The sequence below is a fragment of the Malaya genurostris genome, chromosome 3 (genome assembly GCF_030247185.1).
Source record: "Malaya genurostris strain Urasoe2022 chromosome 3, Malgen_1.1, whole genome shotgun sequence".
NCBI classification, from domain to species: domain Eukaryota; kingdom Metazoa; phylum Arthropoda; class Insecta; order Diptera; family Culicidae; genus Malaya; species Malaya genurostris.
In genome coordinates, this window is record NC_080572.1 from 127,927,840 (window position 1) to 127,951,129 (window position 23,290).

Sequence of the window (23,290 nt, forward strand, 5' to 3'; positions counted from 1 at the left end):
TACGTCTTGTCTAATTATTCATTTATTCTATCACATGGCTCTTGACATCATATTGTTTTATCAGGTCATAGAAAAAATGTTTACTCACACCAGCATTCTCTGAAGCCTCGTGAGAGTTGCATTGGAATTGTGTTTCACCAGTAAAATCTACTTCGAAATTATCCCTTTGATACGCCTACAAGTGCTGGTCTTATGCAGCGATCATGTAATTTGTATCCAATTTTACTTACAACAACAACGGTATTGGGATCGACATTTTGCACCTCCTTCAAATGGGAATTATTATCATTAAATAATTTTGTTAACATATTTCATATACATACCTGTTGGAACAACGCTTCATGAAGGTTCGGGTTGAACTTTTCATTCAATGGATTAACTTGTTCTAAACCATGGCGTTTGAAAACCTGATTGAGTTGAGCTTTTGTCATTGTAAGACCTTCATACAGATTCTTCAAGTGAGGATTTTTATCTGAAATCTTCATAAATAATATGTTAAAATATGTTTTTCTATCATTGAATACAAGTTGTTATGTAAAATCAGCACCTTTCACTAAAAGTTCAAATCCTGTAAATGTGACTAAATCGAATTTGCCGTAACTGAAGCACAGATTACCCAAATTTTACACAATTTCTTCTAGCGTGAAAGAATTAAAAGCCAAAATTTTATTTGTCGTATATAATTTGGTTTTTGTGTATATTGTGTCTACACTCGCCGAACTTAGGTGTAATCAGGCATCATATTAACAAGATATTTAGCTTTCAGGATTCATTATTCTCTTCATTTGATATTTTCAGCCAAAGACTTTCAGCCTTTAGCTTGTGCGCGCGAAAATAACGGTGAGTGACCTCTCACAAGTGAGTAATCACCCCGGTATTCGTCCGTTATCCGTAGGATATTCGGTATTGTTATGTCAGGAAAATTGTTAAAGCATTTAGTACATAACGCATAATGTGAGAGCAGTTAGTTTACTGCCTTATTGAGAGTGTGCTCTCAGTTCTGAACTACACGTTGTAGCATTTTGTGTAATATTATTTCGAAATGTACCAGAAAATAGTTAGAGTGTAATGACGTGGCAATATCGCACAACCTTTTTGCGCTCCTAGTTTTGTTTCGGTAACGATGAGATTAGATTCATTTGTTAGTTTGAACTGAACACACAGGCCATGTACGACCTGACAACTTTTTTGTAATTAAATAACTTCAACAATAAATATAGTCTAGAAAAGAGTCTACAACGTCAATGGTGTCAGAAGTGCCAATAGTCGGTGTTATATATTAATAGAAAAAGTTATAAAGTGAAATAAAGTTATAATTGTACAAATGAGATAAAGGTGTTATACATTATAGTTGGCGACGAGGAAAAGGATCTCAAACGGATGTTTAAAATCTAGAGTGAGCAGCGTAAGTATTTAGAGATTTTGCAGGCGACAAGCCAGAAATCTTGAGCCGAAGAAAGTGTGCTGGTGATATAGTGTAAAAAAAGTGCAGATCTCTATTCAGGCCACTTTTGAGCAAAAAATTAATTGAATGTGAAGACTTATAGAGGAAGCATAAAATTTCCAACAACTGTGTGCATTCTATTTTAATTATAACAACCATTTTGTTCCTCTTTTTCAGCCCCTACTCTGTGTTTCTGAAAAGTAGCGTGCTCAGAAAAGCTCGTAGGAATTGAAAAAAAGAGCGAACCGGTACGGTCTCTAGTTTATCTACCTCTCACCGATAGAATAACTCATGCAGGCTGAGATACAGACGGTTGATCAGTGAGTGCGGGAGTGAGACGAAAATAGTAAGCTGCTATAATTTGTTGTCATCGGCATATTATCCAACGAAAGTGAGTTGCCCTCAAGCACTAGGTCAAGGTCAAACCGGACTGAAAGTGCAGCTGCATTGCTTTACCGTCAAAGGTTGTTCGTTTGGTATAGTGCATCAACTCGTAAGTCTCCAAATTTTTCTTTTCTCTTTTTTGTATCTATTGATTAAAAAAAATTATATATATAGAAGGATGGCAATGATCGGATCTTTGGATCATTATTTAGCAGGAACGTCGTTTTCCAATTATATTGAACGACTTGAATTCCTGAGTCAACTGAATGGATGGGCGGAAGAGAAGAAAAAGTCAATTTTGATTGCTCTCTCCGGTTCTGTAGCCTATGACGAGCTGAAGTTGATATTTCCAGCAGTTGAACTGAAAACATTAAAGTATGATGATATAGTTAAAAAAGCTTAAGGAGAGATTCGATAAAATAGAGCCTGATATGATGCAAAGATACCGTTTTTATAACCGATTCCAGGGGTCAGATGAGTCAGCTGAAAATTTTATTTTAGCGATTAAGCTACAAGCTGAGCATTGTGACTTCAAAGAATTCAAAGATACAGCTATTAGAGATCGTTTGATAATGGGTGTTTTTGATAAGGACTTGCAGAGATCTTTGTTATTGTAAGAAGATTTGGCCTTAGCTACAGTAGAGCGAAAAATAGTGAACAGTGAATTGGCAGGAAGAAGAGCTAGGTTAATTAATGCGAATAAAATAGATGTCGATGGTGTGTTAGCAATAAAGAACCGTTTGGGACGGAGAGAAATTTTTGACAATGATCGTTATAATGATAGACGTTTTAGTGGACAACATAGGAAAAGTGGGTACGGTTATAATGAAAATCGTGTGTTACAGTTAAGTTAGTAACTTAAGGTTCATGAGGGGTTGTGTTAAGCGTGCACGAAACACTCTGCATTAAAACAGGTACATTAGTAAAAAACTCGCTTGAAGAGCGAAACGGTACTGATTATTATTTTGAATACGCCGACCGGACGGAGGGAGAGAACGCATAAGTTAGTTCTTTGGGAAACAAGCAAGCGACCGGACGGAAAAAAAGTGTTCGAGAGAAAAAAAGGTGTGCCGCGTGTGTTGGACGCTCGCCATCGGGCAGTGTTTCTTTTCTGGAGAAACGTTCTCTTTCGTTAGTTTATGCCAAAATAGTTTATGGCAAAACAGATAGTTGGCAAACGAAGTTCGTCGCAAATTGGTGCCACGAAAAGCCGCGTGGGCAAGAAAGTAGACGAGTCACGTGTCAAACGTGTTCCACACAGTCCATTGTAACTTTTTGGCTGGCACTGCTCCGGCGTACTGTCGTGAATCACAGAGGGCGACTTAAGAGAGAACGACAAGGTCCGTGGAATCAACACCTCCACCTTCCACCTGCCGAGGTTTAGTCGAACTCTCAGACAAAGGATCAGGCAACCGGATTCATTGATGGACGTGAAACACCCTTCCAACGGGCATCTGGAATACACGGAGAGCACGTTCCGAGGTTTATTGGCACGGCGTTTGGAGGTTGAGAAGATTGAACGGGAAACACTCATCGTTTCGTGTCAACTCCCATTCTGGACACGCTCCCGATCGCTCCGACCGTGTTGGAATCAAAAGCAAGCGGTAAGACGGCCAGCATGGCTGTGAACTTTGGCAACCTGACGCCAACTTAAATGGTTAGTGCACTGCTTTTTCTTACTATTGCCTCTTTTATGCCGTTATTATTGTTGGTTGGTGGGTTATTATCGCTTTGGGCTGAGAGACTAATGTCTCCCTCACACCGACCAATGTTTTTATAACACGTGTTAGTTTTAGGTGCGATTTTAGGAAAAGATCGGCTTCTGGCAGTAGAAATCGGAATTCATATGCTAGTGCTATTTGTAATTATTGTAAAAAGAAGGGCCATCTTAGAAGAGACTGCTATAGTTATAAAACCTGTTTTAATCCACCTAGTGGTGTAATGATGCCTTTCTCATGTACATATAATATTGTGGTATTCTATTCAAAAATTTTCTCTTCGATTTCTGAAAGAAACCAAGTGATTGTTTATGCATAACATACAGAATAAAACAGTGCTGGTCGTCAAATGGTGAGATAACTAAGTCCTCACAAGTCCCTATCTCATGCCTCCCCGAGCGTCTAAGATGACATTTGGTCAATAGAACGGCGTCGACTGGGTGCTATCGCCTTCTGCGTTAGTAGCAGAATGAGAGGGTGCGAAATGGCTTGTAGGTTGAAGCCCATCCTAAAGTGCAGTGTTTATCATAGTATATTACAACATATAATTGTGTTGTTTATTACATCATGTATTATTATTATTTTTATTAGAAGAGCGTAACTTACACTGCGATATTACCTGTTATATTGTATTATATTGTATTATATTGTATTATATTATATAATATTATATTATATTGTATTCTATTGTATTGTGTTATATTGTATTGCATTATGTTGTATTATATTATATTATATTATAGGGTTTATTATTAGTAGTACTACGTACCTCTGCGCAAAATATAAATTTGTTTTCCTTATAAGTTATCATTTTTAAAGTAACTTTCAACTAAATATCAAGGTCGTCACAAGCTGAGCTTCATGCCTACACGTGTGTCTGTGGTGACAGATGGTCGATGGAATGCGTTGATGGCAGAATGAGAGGATGAGAAATGACATATAAATTCAAGTAATATAATATCATAGCATATCGCAACATATCATTTTATTTATTCTATTATTTATTATATAATTCATTGTACTATATTATATTGTTTTTTATTGTTATTTTCATTATTATATTTATTGTTATTATTATTAATTTGTCATCAATAATAATAACATATATTATTTTTATAGATGTGGATATTATTATTATTATTAGAAGAGAAATATTCTACTTCCTGCAGTATTGCGAAGATAAGAGCATTACTGACACTACATTAACTGTTATTTTATATCATTGTATTATATTATATTAAATTAAAATATATTATATTATATTATGTTATATTATATTGTTTTGTAATCTATTATATCATTTTATGTTATATTAATTTCATTACACTATGTTTCATTGTATTCATCAATATAAAACATTTTGCACGGAGGCGTAAAGGGGAGGGAGCATCAGGGCATCGGACGAATTGATGACTGGACGAGGGATTGTGGATAGCCAGCCCAAGTCACTTGAAGGAAACTTGTTTCCTTCTGAAGGTTTGAAATGAGTCTGACGCGCCCTTCTCAAACAAACCATCAGGCGGGTTCAAGCATGTATAGCGATATGCTTCATCCATGCACTGGATATTATGGTTGGAAGAGCATCTTTTATTCCCGCGGAATACGAGTAAGTGACTCTACTTACGTATCCGCCCAACCCTTTTTGTTCGCTTTTCGGTAACAGCTATAGTAAGAAGGTGAGTGGATGAGTCATATCGGGGCTACTGTAAGTCTACCCGCATCCACTGGCAAGTCCTTGAACTGATGGTGGCTTCACTTCACATCACATCACAACATACAGAATAAAACAGTGCTTTGATTGCGTAAGCCATCCTTAAGAGAACGAAATGGGTTCACTATTATATACACTGCCGGCACCGGAACCCAAGAACCGGTATAGTCAAAGTAGGTTCGTACGGCCACCAACTAACATGACACACAAACTCTTCTAGTACGCACTCTTTAACTCCGGATTCGGAAGTCGGATCCGGATGAAATTCAGGAATTCCGTATGGGACCGGGAGACCTTTCATTTGAATCTAAGTTTGTGAAAATCGGTCAAATCATCGCTGAGAAAAGTGAGTGAGATTCATTTTGGTATATATGACCCCTATTTCTGGTACTTCCGGAACCGGATACCGGGAACCAGAATAGCCGGAATCGGTTTGTTTAGTTGCCTACTGATAATGACTATCGATTTGTGTAGTTTTGAGACCAGTTTAGAAATTTTTTTACGTTTTTTGTTTCGCCGGTTTAAGTGACGGTGTACAATATTGAACACACTTTACCCTATAATTCCGGAACCGGAAGTCGGATCCGGATGAATTTCAGGAATTCTGTATGGGACCGGAAGACCTTTCATTTGAATCTAAGTTTGTGGAAATCGGTCAAACCATCGCTGAGAAAAGTGAGTGAGATCCATTTTGGTGTATATGACCAATATTTCCGGTACTTCCGGAACCGGATACCGGGAACAAGAATAGCCGGAATCGGTTTGTTTAGTTGCCTACTGATAATGACTATTGATTTGTGTAGTTTTGAGACCAGTTTGGATAATTTTCACGTTTTTTGCTTCGCCGGTTTAAGTGAGGGTGTACAATATTGAACACACTTTACCTTATAATTCCGGAACCGGATGAAATTCAGGAATTCCGTATGGGATCGGAAGACCTTTCATTTGAATCTAAGTTTGTGGAAATCGGTCAAACCATCGCTGAGAAAAGTGTGTGAGATCCATTTTGGTATATATGACCACTATTTCCGGTACTTCCGGGACCGGATACCGGGAACCAGGATAGCCGGAATCGGTTTGTTTAGTTGCCTACTGATAATGACTATCGATTTGTCTAGTTTTGAGACCAGTTTAGAAAAATTTTCACGTTTTTTGTTTCGCCGGTTTAAGTGACGGTGTACAATATTGAACACACTTTACCCTATAATTCCGGAACCGGAAGTCGGATCCGGATGAAATTCAGGAATTCCGTATGGGACCGGGAGACCTTTCATTTGAATCTAAGTTTGTGGAAATCGGTCAAATTATCTTTGAGAAAAGTGAGTGAGATTCATTTTGGTATATATGACCACTATTTCTGGTACTTCCGGGACCGGATACCGGGAACCAGGATAGCCGGAATCGGTTTTTTTAGTTGCCTACTGATAATGACTATCGATTTGTGTAGTTTTGAGACCAGTTTAGAAAATTTTTTACGTTTTTGTCGTGAATACGACTTACTTTACTATGGGGCGCCTTTTCAAAATTTACCCTCTGAGAGAGTGATAAGTTTTTGATCGTGAATATCTCCTGTTATATCTAACGAATCAACATAATTCTTGCTACATGCCATCGGAAATATGATCACAATTTTATGATAAAACTTTCAGTTGTGTGACATTCTTAAATAGTTCACAATTAAACTTTTCTGAAATGTTTGATATAAACGAGTATCAAAGAGGATAATTCATATGGCGCGTTTGCCTTTCTCGTATTTTGAAAGCTCATAGCTCAGTGATCTGTAGAAGGATTTATATAATCTAACTACCAATAGAATCGAAAATCTTCAACTTGAACGTGTATTACAACAATATTGAAGTTTTTCAATAGTACACTATTGAAAAACCTGTTTGATTTAACCCATGACAGCACCAGCCAATCAGAACGCGAGATGTCTGTATCTATACAAGATCATCCATATAAAAGTTGAATGGTTCACTTTTCCTATCATTTGCTGAGCAACTCTTCCCGAAACAAGACACACGACAGCAACATCGAGGATCTGTCGTCTCATTGTTTCCCGATATGAATGCACGAGACACCGTCAGCACAATGACACCGAAAAAGGCAGCCAAAAAGTCCAGCAAGGCCCATTACCGAAACAAGACACACACGAGAACCATTTAAGATCTCAATATTTTCTACCAAAAGATTCATCAAGATGGGAGTTAAAATAATTTGCACCGTCACTAACACATTCAATTACGAACGGTAATGCGAAAGCGAAAGTGATGATTTTGAACATATCTTTATACTAGTTTACAAATATGCCTTGCGAAACAGAGTTGCCACAGATCAATATGTATTTTTGTCGCGAGTACTTTAGTATGCGGCCGAAAACAAAAATTGTTAGAACAAATGTTTCCACTTGATTTGCGCATTCTACTTTCCAGGCGTATCAGAACTGGCTAAACTTAAAGCAATTCTAAATATTCCTTTATCACAGTGATGTGGTCATCCTGAAAAGGACGGGGTTTTCAACGGATGGACAGCTGCCGATGGCGAGGGATGATTTTCGTTTTCGTTGTCATGGGCAGCGTTACCGGTCAACTCCAACACTTCGGCAACCAAGTACTCCATCACTGCCGCCAGATAGACCGATGCACCAGCACTGACACGCTCGGCGTAGTTCCCCTTCCGAGGCAAACGATGGATTCTGCCGTCAACTGGGCACTTCAGACCAGCACGGTTTGAGCGGGACTTTACCTTGCCCTTAATTGTTCCTCCACAATATGCTGTTAACAGCTCGACGACCCATTCAGTATTACTGGCTGCCGCTCTGCTAACTCTCTCTTTTATATCGTTTCACTGTTTCCCGTTCTGCGTATAGGAAAGGAATTCTAACAAAGGGGACGTCCTACCGTGCTACCACTAGCACGTATAAAAGGAAATGTGATGTGAGAAATAGCGTCATTTAAGTTGAAGCAGCTACTCTGTACGTACGAGACACCGTCAGAACGATGGCTCTGAAAACAGGTAGAAAAGCAGATTTGTACCGTCGCTAACACATTCAATTACGAACGGCAAAGCGAAAGCGAAAGTGATGATGTTGAACACATCTTTATACTAGTATGGGGTCGTGTGAAAATATGCCATGCGAAACAGGGTTGCCATATATACAGGTTAATCTGTATTATTATTATTACTATCATTATTATTAGAATCACTCTTGCATACCGAAGATCGTAGATACATTTCAGACCAGGCCATTGCAATTGTCTCGTACTGAAATTTCGAGAAGAATCAGATATCTTCGAACTTCATAGCTTCAATAAAAATAAACTACAAATTTGTCGTACCTAGCTTCCTATATTAGCAAATTAAAAAGGAATTGTTTCAAGTTTGGAATATATAGTTGTAGAATAGTAGCTGTTTAATGTAACTAATCTGTACTTTAATGTAGGTGTATCGCTTCAAATTCTATTAGTGAAAAAGAGGAAAGCTTGCACAATTCATACAATCAATCAACTAACTGATATTCGGAAAAGTGATGGGAGCGTGTCAGTTTTTTCGTATTCACGACATCCAGTTATGTCTCTGACATTACTCACCCACCTTTTTGTTTCGCCGGTTTAAGTGACGGTGTACAATATTGAACACACTTTACCCTATAATTCCGGAACCGGAAGTCGGATCCGGATGAAATTCAGGAATTCCGTATGGGACCACGAGACCTTTCATTTGAATCCTAGTTTGTCAAAATCGGTTCAGCCATCTCCGAGAAAACCTAGTGAGATTATTTGACACACACACACACACACACACACACACACACACACACACACACACACACACACACACACACACACACACACACACACACACACACACACACACACAGAGACACCGTCAGCACAATGACACCGAAAAAGGCAGCCAAAAAGTCCAGCAAGGCCCATTACCGAAACAAGACACACACGAGAACCATTTAAGATCTCAATATTTTCTACCAAAAGATTCATCAAGATGGGAGTTAAAATAATTTGCACCGTCACTAACACATTCAATTACGAACGGTAATGCGAAAGCGAAAGTGATGATTTTGAACATATCTTTATACTAGTTTACAAATATGCCTTGCGAAACAGAGTTGCCACAGATCAATATGTATTTTTGTCGCGAGTACTTTAGTATGCGGCCGAAAACAAAAATTGTTAGAACAAATGTTTCCACTTGATTTGCGCATTCTACTTTCCAGGCGTATCAGAACTGGCTAAACTTAAAGCAATTCTAAATATTCCTTTATCACAGTGATGTGGTCATCCTGAAAAGGACGGGGTTTTCAACGGATGGACAGCTGCCGATGGCGAGGGATGATTTTCGTTTTCGTTGTCATGGGCAGCGTTACCGGTCAACTCCAACACTTCGGCAACCAAGTACTCCATCACTGCCGCCAGATAGACCGATGCACCAGCACTGACACGCTCGGCGTAGTTCCCCTTCCGAGGCAAACGATGGATTCTGCCGTCAACTGGGCACTTCAGACCAGCACGGTTTGAGCGGGACTTTACCTTGCCCTTAATTGTTCCTCCACAATATGCTGTTAACAGCTCGACGACCCATTCAGTATTACTGGCTGCCGCTCTGCTAACTCTCTCTTTTATATCGTTTCACTGTTTCCCGTTCTGCGTATAGGAAAGGAATTCTAACAAAGGGGACGTCCTACCGTGCTACCACTAGCACGTATAAAAGGAAATGTGATGTGAGAAATAGCGTCATTTAAGTTGAAGCAGCTACTCTGTACGTACGAGACACCGTCAGAACGATGGCTCTGAAAACAGGTAGAAAAGCAGATTTGTACCGTCGCTAACACATTCAATTACGAACGGCAAAGCGAAAGCGAAAGTGATGATGTTGAACACATCTTTATACTAGTATGGGGTCGTGTGAAAATATGCCATGCGAAACAGGGTTGCCATATATACAGGTTAATCTGTATTATTATTATTACTATCATTATTATTAGAATCACTCTTGCATACCGAAGATCGTAGATACATTTCAGACCAGGCCATTGCAATTGTCTCGTACTGAAATTTCGAGAAGAATCAGATATCTTCGAACTTCATAGCTTCAATAAAAATAAACTACAAATTTGTCGTACCTAGCTTCCTATATTAGCAAATTAAAAAGGAATTGTTTCAAGTTTGGAATATATAGTTGTAGAATAGTAGCTGTTTAATGTAACTAATCTGTACTTTAATGTAGGTGTATCGCTTCAAATTCTATTAGTGAAAAAGAGGAAAGCTTGCACAATTCATACAATCAATCAACTAACTGATATTCGGAAAAGTGATGGGAGCGTGTCAGTTTTTTCGTATTCACGACATCCAGTTATGTCTCTGACATTACTCACCCACCTTTTTGTTTCGCCGGTTTAAGTGACGGTGTACAATATTGAACACACTTTACCCTATAATTCCGGAACCGGAAGTCGGATCCGGATGAAATTCAGGAATTCCGTATGGGACCACGAGACCTTTCATTTGAATCCTAGTTTGTCAAAATCGGTTCAGCCATCTCCGAGAAAACCTAGTGAGATTATTTGACACACACACACACACACACACACACACACACACACACACACACACACACACACACACAGAGACATTGCTCAGCTCGATGAACTGAGTCGAATGGTATATGACACTTGGCCCTCCGGGCCAATTTTCACTAGACGGTTTTTCAAGTGATTGCATAACCTTTCTATATGAGAAAGGCAAAACAGAAATTCAGTCAGATTTTTAAAAAATGATACTAGGGAAGAAAGCTATAACTTGTGTGCTGATCACATTTCACTGCCACTTGTTCCTAACTAAGGTAAAACCGAAGCCTCAAGCCAAATTTTTCAACCAATTTAGATCCCACTATTAAGATATTGTTTCGAAGGTTCAGAACAGTACATTTAATTACCAAAACGTCGGTGGTATGAACTCATGTGTCGACGAGTATTTGTTAGCAAGTTCAGACGATTGTTTTGCTCTTACCGAAACTTGGCTCCGTGAAAACACGCTGTCCGTTCCGGATTCTTAACAGTCCCAAATCTATTGGAGACGGAGTGCTCGTTGCGGTACACAGACGTTTCGAAGCGCAGTTGATTGAATCAACGCCTGGGACTCATGTCGAGCAATTGTGGATCAGTGTCAAGCCGAGTTCACACTCTTCCTCTGCGTAGTATATCTTCCACCTGAGTGATGTCGCGATCTTTCTCTAATCAATGCTCACGTAGAGACATTACATGAAATTTTTTCAACCCACGTTCTATCGACGAAATTTTAACTTCAGTTTTCCCGGAATTAAATGGCAAGGAACTTCCGCTGGATTCCTTTTCGCTTTTCGAGGGTTTCCTCCTTCGTTGCTAGTGTTCATTTTGGCACTATATCATAGTTCGTCTGGTATGGAGGTCGTCAAATGGTGAGATAACTAAGTCCTCACAAGTCCCTATCTCATGCCTCCCCGAGCGTCTATGATGACATTTGGTCAATAGAACGGCGTCGACTGGGTGCTATCGCCTTCTGCGTTAGTAGCAGAATGAGAGGGTGCGAAATGGCTTGTAGGTAGAAGCCCATCCCAAAGTGCAATGTTTATCATAGTATATTACAACATATAATTCTGTTGTTTATTACATCATGTATTATTATTATTTTTATTATTATTATTATTATTATTATTAGAAGAGCGTAACTTACACTGCGACATTAACTGTTATATTGTATAATAGCATATTGTTTCATATATTATCGTCTTACACTATTTTATGTGGTTATATACTATGTTGTATGGTATTATACTGCATTGCTTAATATCATATTATATTGTATTATATTATATTATATTATATTATATTATATTATATTATATTATATTATATTATATTATATTATATTGTATTATATTATATTATATTATAGGGTTTATTATGAGTAGTACTACGTACCTATGCGCAAAATATAAATTTGTTTCCCTTATAAGTTATCATTTTTAAAGTAACATTTAACTAAATATCAAGGTCGTCACAAGATGAGCTTGGTATATTATTTATAGATGTGGATATTAGTATTGTTATTAGAAGAGAAATATTCTACTTCCTGCAGTATTGCGAAGATAGAAGAGCATAAATAACACTCTACATCAACTGTTATTTTATATATTGTTTTATAATATATTATATTATATTGTATGACATTGTATTATATTATAGTATATTATGTTACATTATATTATTTTGTAATCTATCATCTATCATTTTATGTTATATTAATTTCATTACACTATTTTCCATTGTATTTATCAATATAAAACATTTATCACGTAAAGGGGGGGGGGGGGGGGGGGGGGCATCAGGGCATCGGACGAATTGATGACTGGACGAGGGATTGTGGATAGCCAGCCCAAGTCACTTGAAGGAAACTTGTTTCCTTCTGAAGGTTTGAAATGAGTCTGACGCGCCCTTCTCAAACAAACCATCAGGCGGGTTCAAGCATGTATAGCGATATGCTTCATCCATGCACTGGATATTATGGTTGGAAGAGCATCTTTTATTCCCGCGGAATACGAGTAAGTGACTCTACTTACGTATCCGCCCAACCCTTTTTGTTCGCTTTTCGGTAACAGCTATAGTAAGAAGGTGAATGGATGAGTCATATCGGGGCTACTGAAAGTCTACCCGCATCCACTGGCAAGTCCTTGAACTGATGGTGGCTTCACTTCACATCACATCACATCACATATCATAGTTCGTCTGGTATGGAAAGTGTGGAGCCTTGTAACCCCCACCCTCTGTCAGAGTTACCCATAAAGGGGAAAAAATGGAGAACATTCTGTTTGATTAATTTGAAAACGCTTAGGCAATAATAGTTTATACCGCTTCAGACATGAAAGACGATATAGGAGAGCAGGGCCAGGACCGAAGCGGATACAATACGAAGTTTTCAGATGTTTACTGACAAAAATTTGAATACGATAATGAAGTTTAGTAGGATAAGACAATGACGTGACATTATTACATTAACCCAGTAACATATTTTTTATATTTGTTTTCTATATAGGGGTGCTAATTAGAAATTCAAAGGTAAATACAAACAAAGTAGAAATGTGGTCAGGTTTCAAACTCTTACAGCTCAGTTAATTTTGTTTCAATTAGAAATATTATTTCACCAATTGATTGAAAAAATTACTACGCATTGATTGGAATGTTTATAGCCATGTATTTTCAATTATATATCATTAAATTGTTGATTAATAGCTAGCAGTGTCCTATTTTGTCTGCTAAAAATCTCCGGCATACCGGATTTCCCTGCCATAGACGACGCTTTTGAAGGAGTAAGCGATATATCAATGGGAAAGCATCGCTCTGATTGGTCAATCGATGCAAAAGCGAAGCTGTTGGAAGCACGCGAATAATATAAATATAAGCGAAATTATAGCTAACGTTTCAGTCCTACGTGTAGCATGCCAGATGTAGGTTGAAGTAGGTTGATTTGAAGCTTTACTTAGTATACTCTGATCTTGTGTCATGCGAGTTCGGATGAAATTCCATTTTATGTAGTTTTCGCCTGAAAAATTAGCAACTACCTAGCGTAAATTTTGAGTGCTTAAGATTAATTCCTAATTTATATAAGATGAACTCGATTAATAATGAGAAAAAGTTTATCGCTTCAACCGAAAGCGCAGAATGGTAGATAAACTTAACGCTATAAAAATAACTGCTTACATACAAAACTTGAACACAAGCTTGGCCAAGAGTAGGTTAAATATCGAATTCCGTATCACAAGTATGTACAAAGATATAATTGCATACATTGGGATATTGATGTAATCTCGTCGTCTATAAAACAAATACATATCAAGACAAATAGAGTCTATAGTTTGGGTTCGCGTGTTTGGTGTTGATTCCTAATAAGGATCAATCTAAGCAGACTCTCGTGGAGTTGCGGATTCAAAAGTGTGACGGTTGATTGAACTGTTTGATTAAAAATGTCAATCATTAGAAATTTTTGGTTGCCTTGCTCCACATCAATGGCTCGAACAACCTCATGTGGCTGATCCTTGTAGTTTTTTATACAAGCTGTCGAAAATATGATCAGGAATTCGTGATTAAATTTTCAACAGCGTGAGAAAACCATAAATAATTGAAAAACAAAGTTTTCTAAAACTTTTGGAAATAATGAGGAAAGTTCATCACGCTTGCTTGCCTTTTTCGCACCCGGACGACGGTTTTGAGATAGTCAATAACATATCAGTTCCGATTATCTACTGGACGAGCATTAAAGGTAAACGTTGATTGAAAATCGTTTATTTCTTCAGACGGAACTGGATGTTGAGGTGAGATTCTCCCACCAACATCAGTAAGAACAAACGCTGAGGTCGTGTTCTCATTTGGACTTCGGTCGTCATGTGGAACAGTCGGCAATAAAAGCAAACCTTTTGCGTGGTATAAAGCTTCAAACGCTTAGTTCGTGCTTTATTCGTCATCTAACACTCGACGTGGATAGACCAATAACCTAATATGACTAATTTCGTTATTGTTTTATCTTCAATTCGCAGCTGTCTACCTACCCAAGGTATGGGTAAAACCGCCATAGATTCGAGAAGGATCCAAAGGATGCTAAGCGTCTGAAGCCAAGTGATGTACAACTAAACGACCGTTTGCTGAGTAACAACCAATACTGATCTGCCAGTTGATGTCGAAGAGGAACTGCAGAAAAAGGAAAAAATGCCACCTTTCTACCTAAAGGGATTCCCACCGACTCTACGCTCGGATTTCAGCACACTGATCAGAAAAGGACTACAGGCAACAATCCGTTTATGTACTGAAGGCTACAAAATAACTGTCCGGCTTTGAGCCACTACAAAGCAGTGGAATGTTACCTGAAGCAGATAAAAGCGGAGTACTCCACACACGATATTGCCGCCATCAAACCTATGAAGGTTGTACTTCGAGGACTACCCGACATGATGGAAGCCGAACTAAAGCGGCACTGTCGGAGGCTGGACTAAAGCCTGTGATGTTGTTTAAAATTAAATGACACAACACGGACGAAAAATATCGAGATCAACTGTACTTGGTTCATCTGGAGAAGGGCTCCATCACCGTTTGGGATGGATGAGTCAACTGAAAACGATAAAAAGTACGGGTGTGTAATGTCAGAGACATAACTGGATGTCGTGAATACGAATAAAACTGACACGATTTCTTTACAGGGTCCGGCACTCGAAGTGTAACCAACTTCAGACCTTCGAGCCTGGCGTCAAGGTAAATGCGACATATTATCGGGAAAGTATTCTGGAGGTTGCTTTGAAGCCGTGGGCAGACAAACATTTCGGTGGCAGACCATGGACGTTTCAGCAGGACTCGGCACCGTCTCACAAAGCTCGAGTGAACCAAGAATGGCTGAAAAACAACGTTCCGAACTTCATCACGTACACACAATGACTCTCGAATTCACCAGATGCGAATCCAATGGATTATTCTCTTTGGGCCATTTTGGAGAGCTAAGTCCGGACTAAAAGATACACCACTCTCGAGGCGCTGAAAAAAGTTATTGTCCGCGAGTGGGCCAAAATACCTGCAAGTCACATTCGGGCAGCTTGCGATTCGTTTGTTGACCGTCTCAAGGCCATAGTCAAGGCAAAAGGTGGTCATATCGAGCAAAAGTGAATTGATTCTGAATTTTGTATTATTTTTACACATTTTGTACTTTGAATTAAGTAAAAGTAATTTTCCAAACTGAATTTATGGCCTTTTTAATTGGTTACGTTTCGAGTGCCGGACCCTGTACACTTTCGAATTCGAATTGATAGTTGATCGATTGTGTGAATTGCGAAACTTTCCCCCTTTTCACTACTAAAATTTTCAACAATTTTTGATCTCAATTCGGATTTGCATACTTCTTTGAAAGAAACTATCAAGATGCTTTACAGAATTCATTTCTGCCTTTTAGAAGGATCAAATTGTGGAATTCTCTACACATGCAAAATTCCGATTCTAGAAATGAGCAAAACGAGTCATGATTTGGGGAAAATAACATATTTTCATGTTATGATAACACACCATGATTAAAATTTCTCGGATCATGATCAATTCGGACTGATTTCGATGAAATTAAAACGTAACGCACTTGAAGTTGTTGGGTATAACTTCAGGCGTGTTTCTGCTACGATGGAAATTTTTGCAACATAAATTAAGGCATTATGTGTGATTTTTGCAACGATGGTCATTTTTGCAATATAAATTCAGTGAAAAGCACGACGAACTTCTTTTAAAATGAAAATATTCTGTTTTTGAAAAACGACGACGCAAGAGATAACGTGTTTACTTGCGTTCATTACTTTAGTTTTGATTTTAAACACTTAAACGAACTGCATGAAAAAAAAACGAGTGAATCAAACCTCTTAAAAAGAAACTCTATGTTGAGTTCTTGCAAAAAAAATCGTCTTATTCATAATATTTAGGTGCATCAGCTTGTGTTGTAATATCTATGAAACAAATTAATCAAAGTGGTTGAACAAAATATTTTTCTGATTTTCGTTAGATTGTGATCTAAATTCATAATCGAATTAAACGCTCGGAATATTATTCTAGCAACAACGATCACATTAAATATTTAAGAATACATTCGAACAAAATGTAACATTGATGTTTGTCAAATGAAAAGTGTAACCATGCTTAGTCTCTTATGATGTCAACTTTCGGTTCATTATCTTTATTTTTATGTTATGTTGGAAAAAACAACTCAATTATTAAATAACATGCTTCAAATAAACATTTTCAGTAGGTCTTGCTTTTCAATGTCTGAATTTTGCTTTACCATTAATCTATTAATCTATCACATCATTTGATGCAGAGGGTTCGGTGATATCCGGGTAGAACATTAGAGTTACGAGTTTTGAAAGAAATGCATTCTTCAAGTAACGCATTTTCGAACCATGATTAATTTTCGTGGGAGAAGAGTTATTGCTCATGATTTCATAAGGTCAAATGATTGGTTTCATGATTTTCTAATCATAACAGCAGTAACGGATTTCTTTCCGTGTCCGATATTTAGCACAGTTCGGAACATTTATCTCGAATAATTTTTGCACAGCGAAAAGTGCACGAATCAAATCAAATTATTTATGATTTTCACTAAACTGATGATTTCTACCTTCGATTTGCAAAGAAGTAATCTTAATAGTTCTCTAGATAACATTTGGAGCCATTAGAACGGCTTCTCGCCCCGACGTCTGCTTTCATCCAACATACAAGAAGAAATGATCGATTTTCGACCACGGTTCCTCTTTTTTAAAGTTCAGTTGAAGAGATGTGCCTGACTACCTCAAAATCGTCGTCCTTGCGCGAAAAACGTAAACAATCGTAAATGCGTAAACAATCAACGCGCAAGAATGTTCCACAGAAGGATGGAATTAATTTCCCACGGCTCCCACCGAAGAGGGATATTCCAAATTTGTCGCCACTTCCTCACAGCAATCCAAAAGATTTCAGTCGCTGGATCACAAAAAGAGTCTTCCTACAAATCCCTCCTGGATGGGGCAATAATCAACCACAAGCAAAGGATGACTCTGGTGACTTATTCTCTGCTGAACAACTGATCGTCATTTTTGAAACAATGACAACAAAACTACGAAACTGCAGAACGCGGTTAGATCAAATCAACGCCTTAGGCAAATTCATCATCGAATATGCAATATAATGAGTTGGTTGTAGTAAATTGGTTGTAGCCATGGGAATTGAGATTACAACGAAGATGGGACCCATCACCATTGCAGCGTACTGCCCCGATTGTCTTCAACGACCTCTCTCTTTCGACCACTTTCCAGTAATATTGACATTGGGATCTTCACCAGAAATAGTGTCTATTCACTAATAGTACTGTTGTTGTAAAAGTTGGTAAAGGACTGGACAATGCGCAATTCAGGCCCCAATGCTTCAAATCCGCGGCTTCGATGTCGTAGCATTGCAGGAACTTTGTTGGACGGGACAGAAGGTGTGTAAAAGTGGGCATCGAGCGGCTACCTTCTACCAGAGCTGTGGCACACCTAACGTTCTAGGAACTGGATTTGTAGTGTTGGGCAAGATGCGCCAGCACGTGATTGGGTGGCAGCCAATCAGTGATAGAATGTGCGTATTGAAGATCAAGGGCCGTTTCTTCAATTACAGCATCATCAACGTGCACTGCCCACATGCGACGAGAAGGAAGCATTCTACGCACAGCTGGAACAAACCTACGACAGCTGTCCACGGCGGGATGTAAAACTCGTCATCGGCGACATGAATGCTCAGGTAGACCGGGAGGAAATGTACAGGCCCGTGATCAGGTTGGAGAGCCTGCACGCGGTAACAAACGACAACGGTCAACGATGCGTAAACTTTGCAGCCTCCCGAGGAATGGTAGTTCGAAGCACCTTCTTCCCCCGCAAAGATATCCACAAAGCCACCTGGAGATCACCTGATCAACCGTTCTCATCGACGAGCGATTCTTCTCCGACGTCATCAATGTCTGCACTTACCGCAGTGCCAATATTGATTCTGACCACTACCTTGTCGCGGTTCGTATGTGCTCAAAACTATCGACGGTGCACAATACTCGTCGCACAGGAACGCCGGGACTCAATCTCGAGCAGCTACGTAGCATTCGTACTGCAGAGGAATACGCGCAACAACTGGAGCTAGTGATTCCAACGGAAGAGCAGCTTGGCGCGGCGACTCTTGAAGACGGCTGGAGGAACATGAGGTCCGCCGTGAGTAGCACTGCTGCAACCGTTCTAGATACGAGGTTATCGAATCGAAGAAATGACTGGATTAGCGGCGAATGTCAGCAGTTGGTCAAAGAGAAGAATTCAGCAAGGGCGAGGATGCTGCAACACCGCACTAGAGCGAACGAGGAACGATACAGACAGGCACGGAACAGACAGAACACGGTTTTCCGGAAGAAAAAGCGCCACCAGGAAGACCAAGATCGCGAAGCGATGGAACAGCTGTACCATGCAAATGACACACGGAAGTTCTATGAGAAGGTGAACCGCTCACGTAGAGGCTACACGCCACAGGCCGAAATGTGCAGAGATATCAGTGGTAACCTTCTCACGAGCGAACGTGAGGTGATCGACAGGTGGAAGCAGTACTATGACGAGCATCTGAATGGCGAAGCACAAGATACAGAGAACGGTACAGGAATCAATCTGGGTGCACGCTCAGCCGACGTCAGATTACCAGCCCCTGATCTGTCGGATAAGTGAGGAGATCGGCAAACTGAGGAACAACAAAGCCGCGGGCAAAGATCAGTTGCCAGGCGAGCTGCTCAAACATGGAGGAGAGGCACTGGCTAGAGCGCTGCACTGGATTTTTTCTAGGATTTGGGAGGAGATTCTACCGCAGGAATGGATGAATGGAATGGTATGTCTCGTCTACAAAAAAAGGCGATAAGATAGACTGTTGCAATTACCGCGCAATCACATTGCTCAACGCCGCATACAAGGTACTCTCCCAAATCCTTTGCCGTCGTCTATCACCAATAGCTAAGGAATTCGTAGGGCCGTACCAAGCGGGATTTACTGGAACCCGCGCCACTACGGATCACATATTCGCGATAAGACAAGTACTCCAGAAGTGTCGTAAATTCAACGTACCCACGCATTCATTGACTTCAATGCGGCATACGACACAATCGATCGAGAACAGCTATGGCAGATAATGCACGAATACGGTTTCCCGGATAAACTGGCAACGATGGATAGAGTGATGTGCTACGTCCGAGTATCTGGGACGCTCCCTTCGAATCTCGTAGAGGGCTACGTCAAGGTGATGGACTTTCTTGTATCTTGTTCAATATCGCCCTGGAAGGTGTGATTCGAAGAGCGAGGATCGACACGAGTGGCACGATCTTCCGAAAGTCCGTACAACTTTTTGGTTTCGCTGACGATATTGATATTGACACGTAACCTTGAGGAGATGACGGAAACCTACATCGGCTGAAAGCTGAAGCTAGGCGTATCGGACTGGTCATAAATGCGTCGAAAACCAAATACATGAGAGGAAGAGGCTCTAGAGAAGAAACACTACGCCTCCCACCACGAATATTGATAGACGGTGACGATATCGAGGTGGTTGACGAGTTCGTGTATCTGGGCTCACTGGTGACCGCCGATAATGACACCAGCAGAGAAATTCAGAGACGTATTTTGGCAGGGAATCGTGCGTACTTTGGACTCAGAAAAACCCTCCGATCGAGAAAAGTACGCCACCGCACGAAATTGAACATCTACAAAACGCTCATTAGACCGGTTGTTCTCTATGGCCACGAGACCTGAACTATGTTGGCAGAGAACCAACGCGCCCTCAGTGTTTTCGAAAGAAAGGTACTGATGACCATCTATGGTGGAGCGCAGATGGAAGACGGAACGTGGAGACAGCGTATGAATCACGAATTGCAACAGCTGCTAGGAGAACCACCTATCGTACGGACAGCCAAAATCGGACGTCTACGGTGGGCTGGGCATGTCATAAGGATGTCGGACGACAGCCCAGTGAAAATGGTTCTTGAATCTAATCCGACTGGTACAAGAAGAAAAGGAGTGCAGCGAGCAAGGTGGATCGATCAAGTGGAGGGTGATCTCAGAAGCATCCGTGCCTTGAGTGGCTGGCGACGAGCGGCCACGGACCGAGTTATGTGGAGACGTATGCTTGATACAGCAAAGGACACCCCAGGTCTATAGCTGTTAGGTAAGGTAAGTAACTGTTATTGTATCGTTTAATTCCACTATGTCGCGTCATTACACTCTAACAAAGTCACTATTTTCACGAAAGTGTATCAAACGTTATAATACAGCTACGTGTTTCGGAATGTTATTTACATCCTTCTTCAGTGAATCGGTTTTATAAGTTTATTGAAAGAATGCTGCATTGAAGTTCCTTTTATACAAACGTAAGAGGGTATAAACGTAAGTAGGTAAACCACAAAAGGAGCAAATAAAAAAATGAAAAAGAAAAAAAACAGGTAACAGAAAACTGGAAGAGTTAAGTGTTTTCTTTGTTTGTTTTTATCTTGGGTATGGGTAGTAACTGGAAAAGCCAAGAAGATCTATTCCCTTGGTCTCGGTTTAATAACGAGATGGAGTTATTTTTGAATATTTCTAAATTTTCTGCTGAATTTAATTTCCATGGATTGGAACGAGAATCTAATTTCATGGATTAAAAAGTCTTAAGATTTTTATGTCATTAGTAGTGAGTTCATGATCTTCAAAAAATGCATGCTCTGCTACTTTTGACTTGAAGTGATGTGGTAGTCCCTTTTCCAATTCTTTGGATGTATTCGCTATTTCTAAGATATGTTCCTTGAAACGAATGTCTAGTGTTCTCTTTGTTTGTCTGATGTATATTTTATCGCAATGAGGACACAAGATTTTGTATACCCTAGATTTTTTCAAATTCTTTGTAGGATCTTTTGTAAAACCTAGTAAAGTTGTCAATTGGTAGTTCATACTAGAGATGGGCAATTCGCTCGCGAACGGTTCAAAAGAACTAGTTCTTTTGAAAGAATGAATGACCAATAGTTCTTTTTTTGAGAACGGTAGTTCTTCAGTTCAAAGTCGTGGTTTTTTTTTTGCTCGCTCAATTGTTTTCGAGAACAGTAGAAAACACTAGGGCCTAACTACTAATGAGAACCAGAGTTCGAATTGGGATCTCGGTTAGTCATTCAACAAGAACTAACAACAATTATGAAAAGAACGAACGAATGGCTCTCGAGAACTAGTTCTTTTAATAGAACTTTGCATCACGGAACGGTTCTTTGAAATGAACTGTTTTGCCCATCTCTAGTTCATACTGCTGAACACTAAATCTAAACTCAATTTTTTTAGTGTTTATTTTATTGGGTGTAAAATATTTCGATTGAAGTCCACCGATATTCTTTTACAATTTTCAGAAGAGGGGGGGGGGTGTCAAAGTTGTAATGGATTGTGGAGACTCAGAGTAGGCGACGATTTAGACGGACGTCAATTTTTTTCGTGTCCAGTTTTCTCGAAATATAATTATTTTAATGAATTTCAGCAATTAGACAGAAGTGAAATCTGTGATCAAAATTATGTAGTGAAAATGACTAAAACTGAATTTGTCAAGATAAACTTAAAACGTGCAAGATCCCGGACGAATGGAAGGTTCTAGTATGAAGTGCAAAGCTTTTTGTGTCAAACAGAAAAGAAATATTTGGTTTGAAATTCAAAAGACTTGGTATGGTACAAGTTTTGCCCATTTTTCAGAGCTATTTTCGATAAGACTCAGAAAATCCTCCGAATTTTCCAGTCATTTTCACCCTGTAGATAGATAAAAGTATTCCAAAGGTCTGTATGTTTTTGGTTTTGGCGAATTTTTCAAAATATCCATCGAAAATTTCCTAAAATCACCCGCGCGCATGGTACTTGGACGATGGCCTTAATCGTCTTCAAAATTTTACCACGCAGTTTTCGGTCTACAGTTCCACTCCGACGATTGGTTCGAGGCTTCCAAAACGTCGTCAATGTTTTCTTATACCGTTTGATAACGCGCAATACGGTATTTCTGGGCAATTTCAGCTGTTTAGCTAGCCTAGATGTAGACCACAATGGATTTTCCTAATAAGTGCACAATTTTTTCCCTTCTTTCGGCTTCCATGTTGATTGCTGCGTGAAATCCAAATCCGTCCACCAGGAGCGCCACAATATGAGCAAAAGATTGTTCCAATTCTAAATGAAGCATGCTTTATTCGGCATTCGTCTTATGGAACAAGTTTTGGAGATTTTGAATGTGGAAACAAGATGACCTGAGTTTTTGCTGCATTGATCACAACTTTCCAGCTTGTAAAATATTCAGTCAGAGCGTCCAGACCTGTCTGTAGTTTATTCTTCAGAGCATTAATGACATGACCTTTGTAAAGAATGGCATCAGCAAATTGTGACAGAACACCATCACCTGGAAGATGTGGGATTTCTGATGTAAAAATGTTGTATAGGATGGGA

General features: G+C 39.5%; 1 protein-coding gene across 1 annotated transcript in view; it reads right to left on the reverse strand.

The window, feature by feature from the left end:
- Positions 1 to 4: 4 nt before the first annotated feature.
- Positions 5 to 23,290, reverse strand: part of LOC131437038 (grpE protein homolog, mitochondrial) — a 28,496-nt gene continuing 5,210 nt past the window's right edge. The window contains exons 4-5 of the mRNA XM_058606083.1: positions 324 to 479; positions 5 to 266 (exon numbers count right to left, since the gene is read on the reverse strand). Coding sequence (XP_058462066.1) covers positions 159 to 266; positions 324 to 479 — 264 coding nt within the window. The 3' untranslated portion in view covers positions 5 to 158. The remainder of the gene's footprint in view (positions 267 to 323; positions 480 to 23,290) is intronic.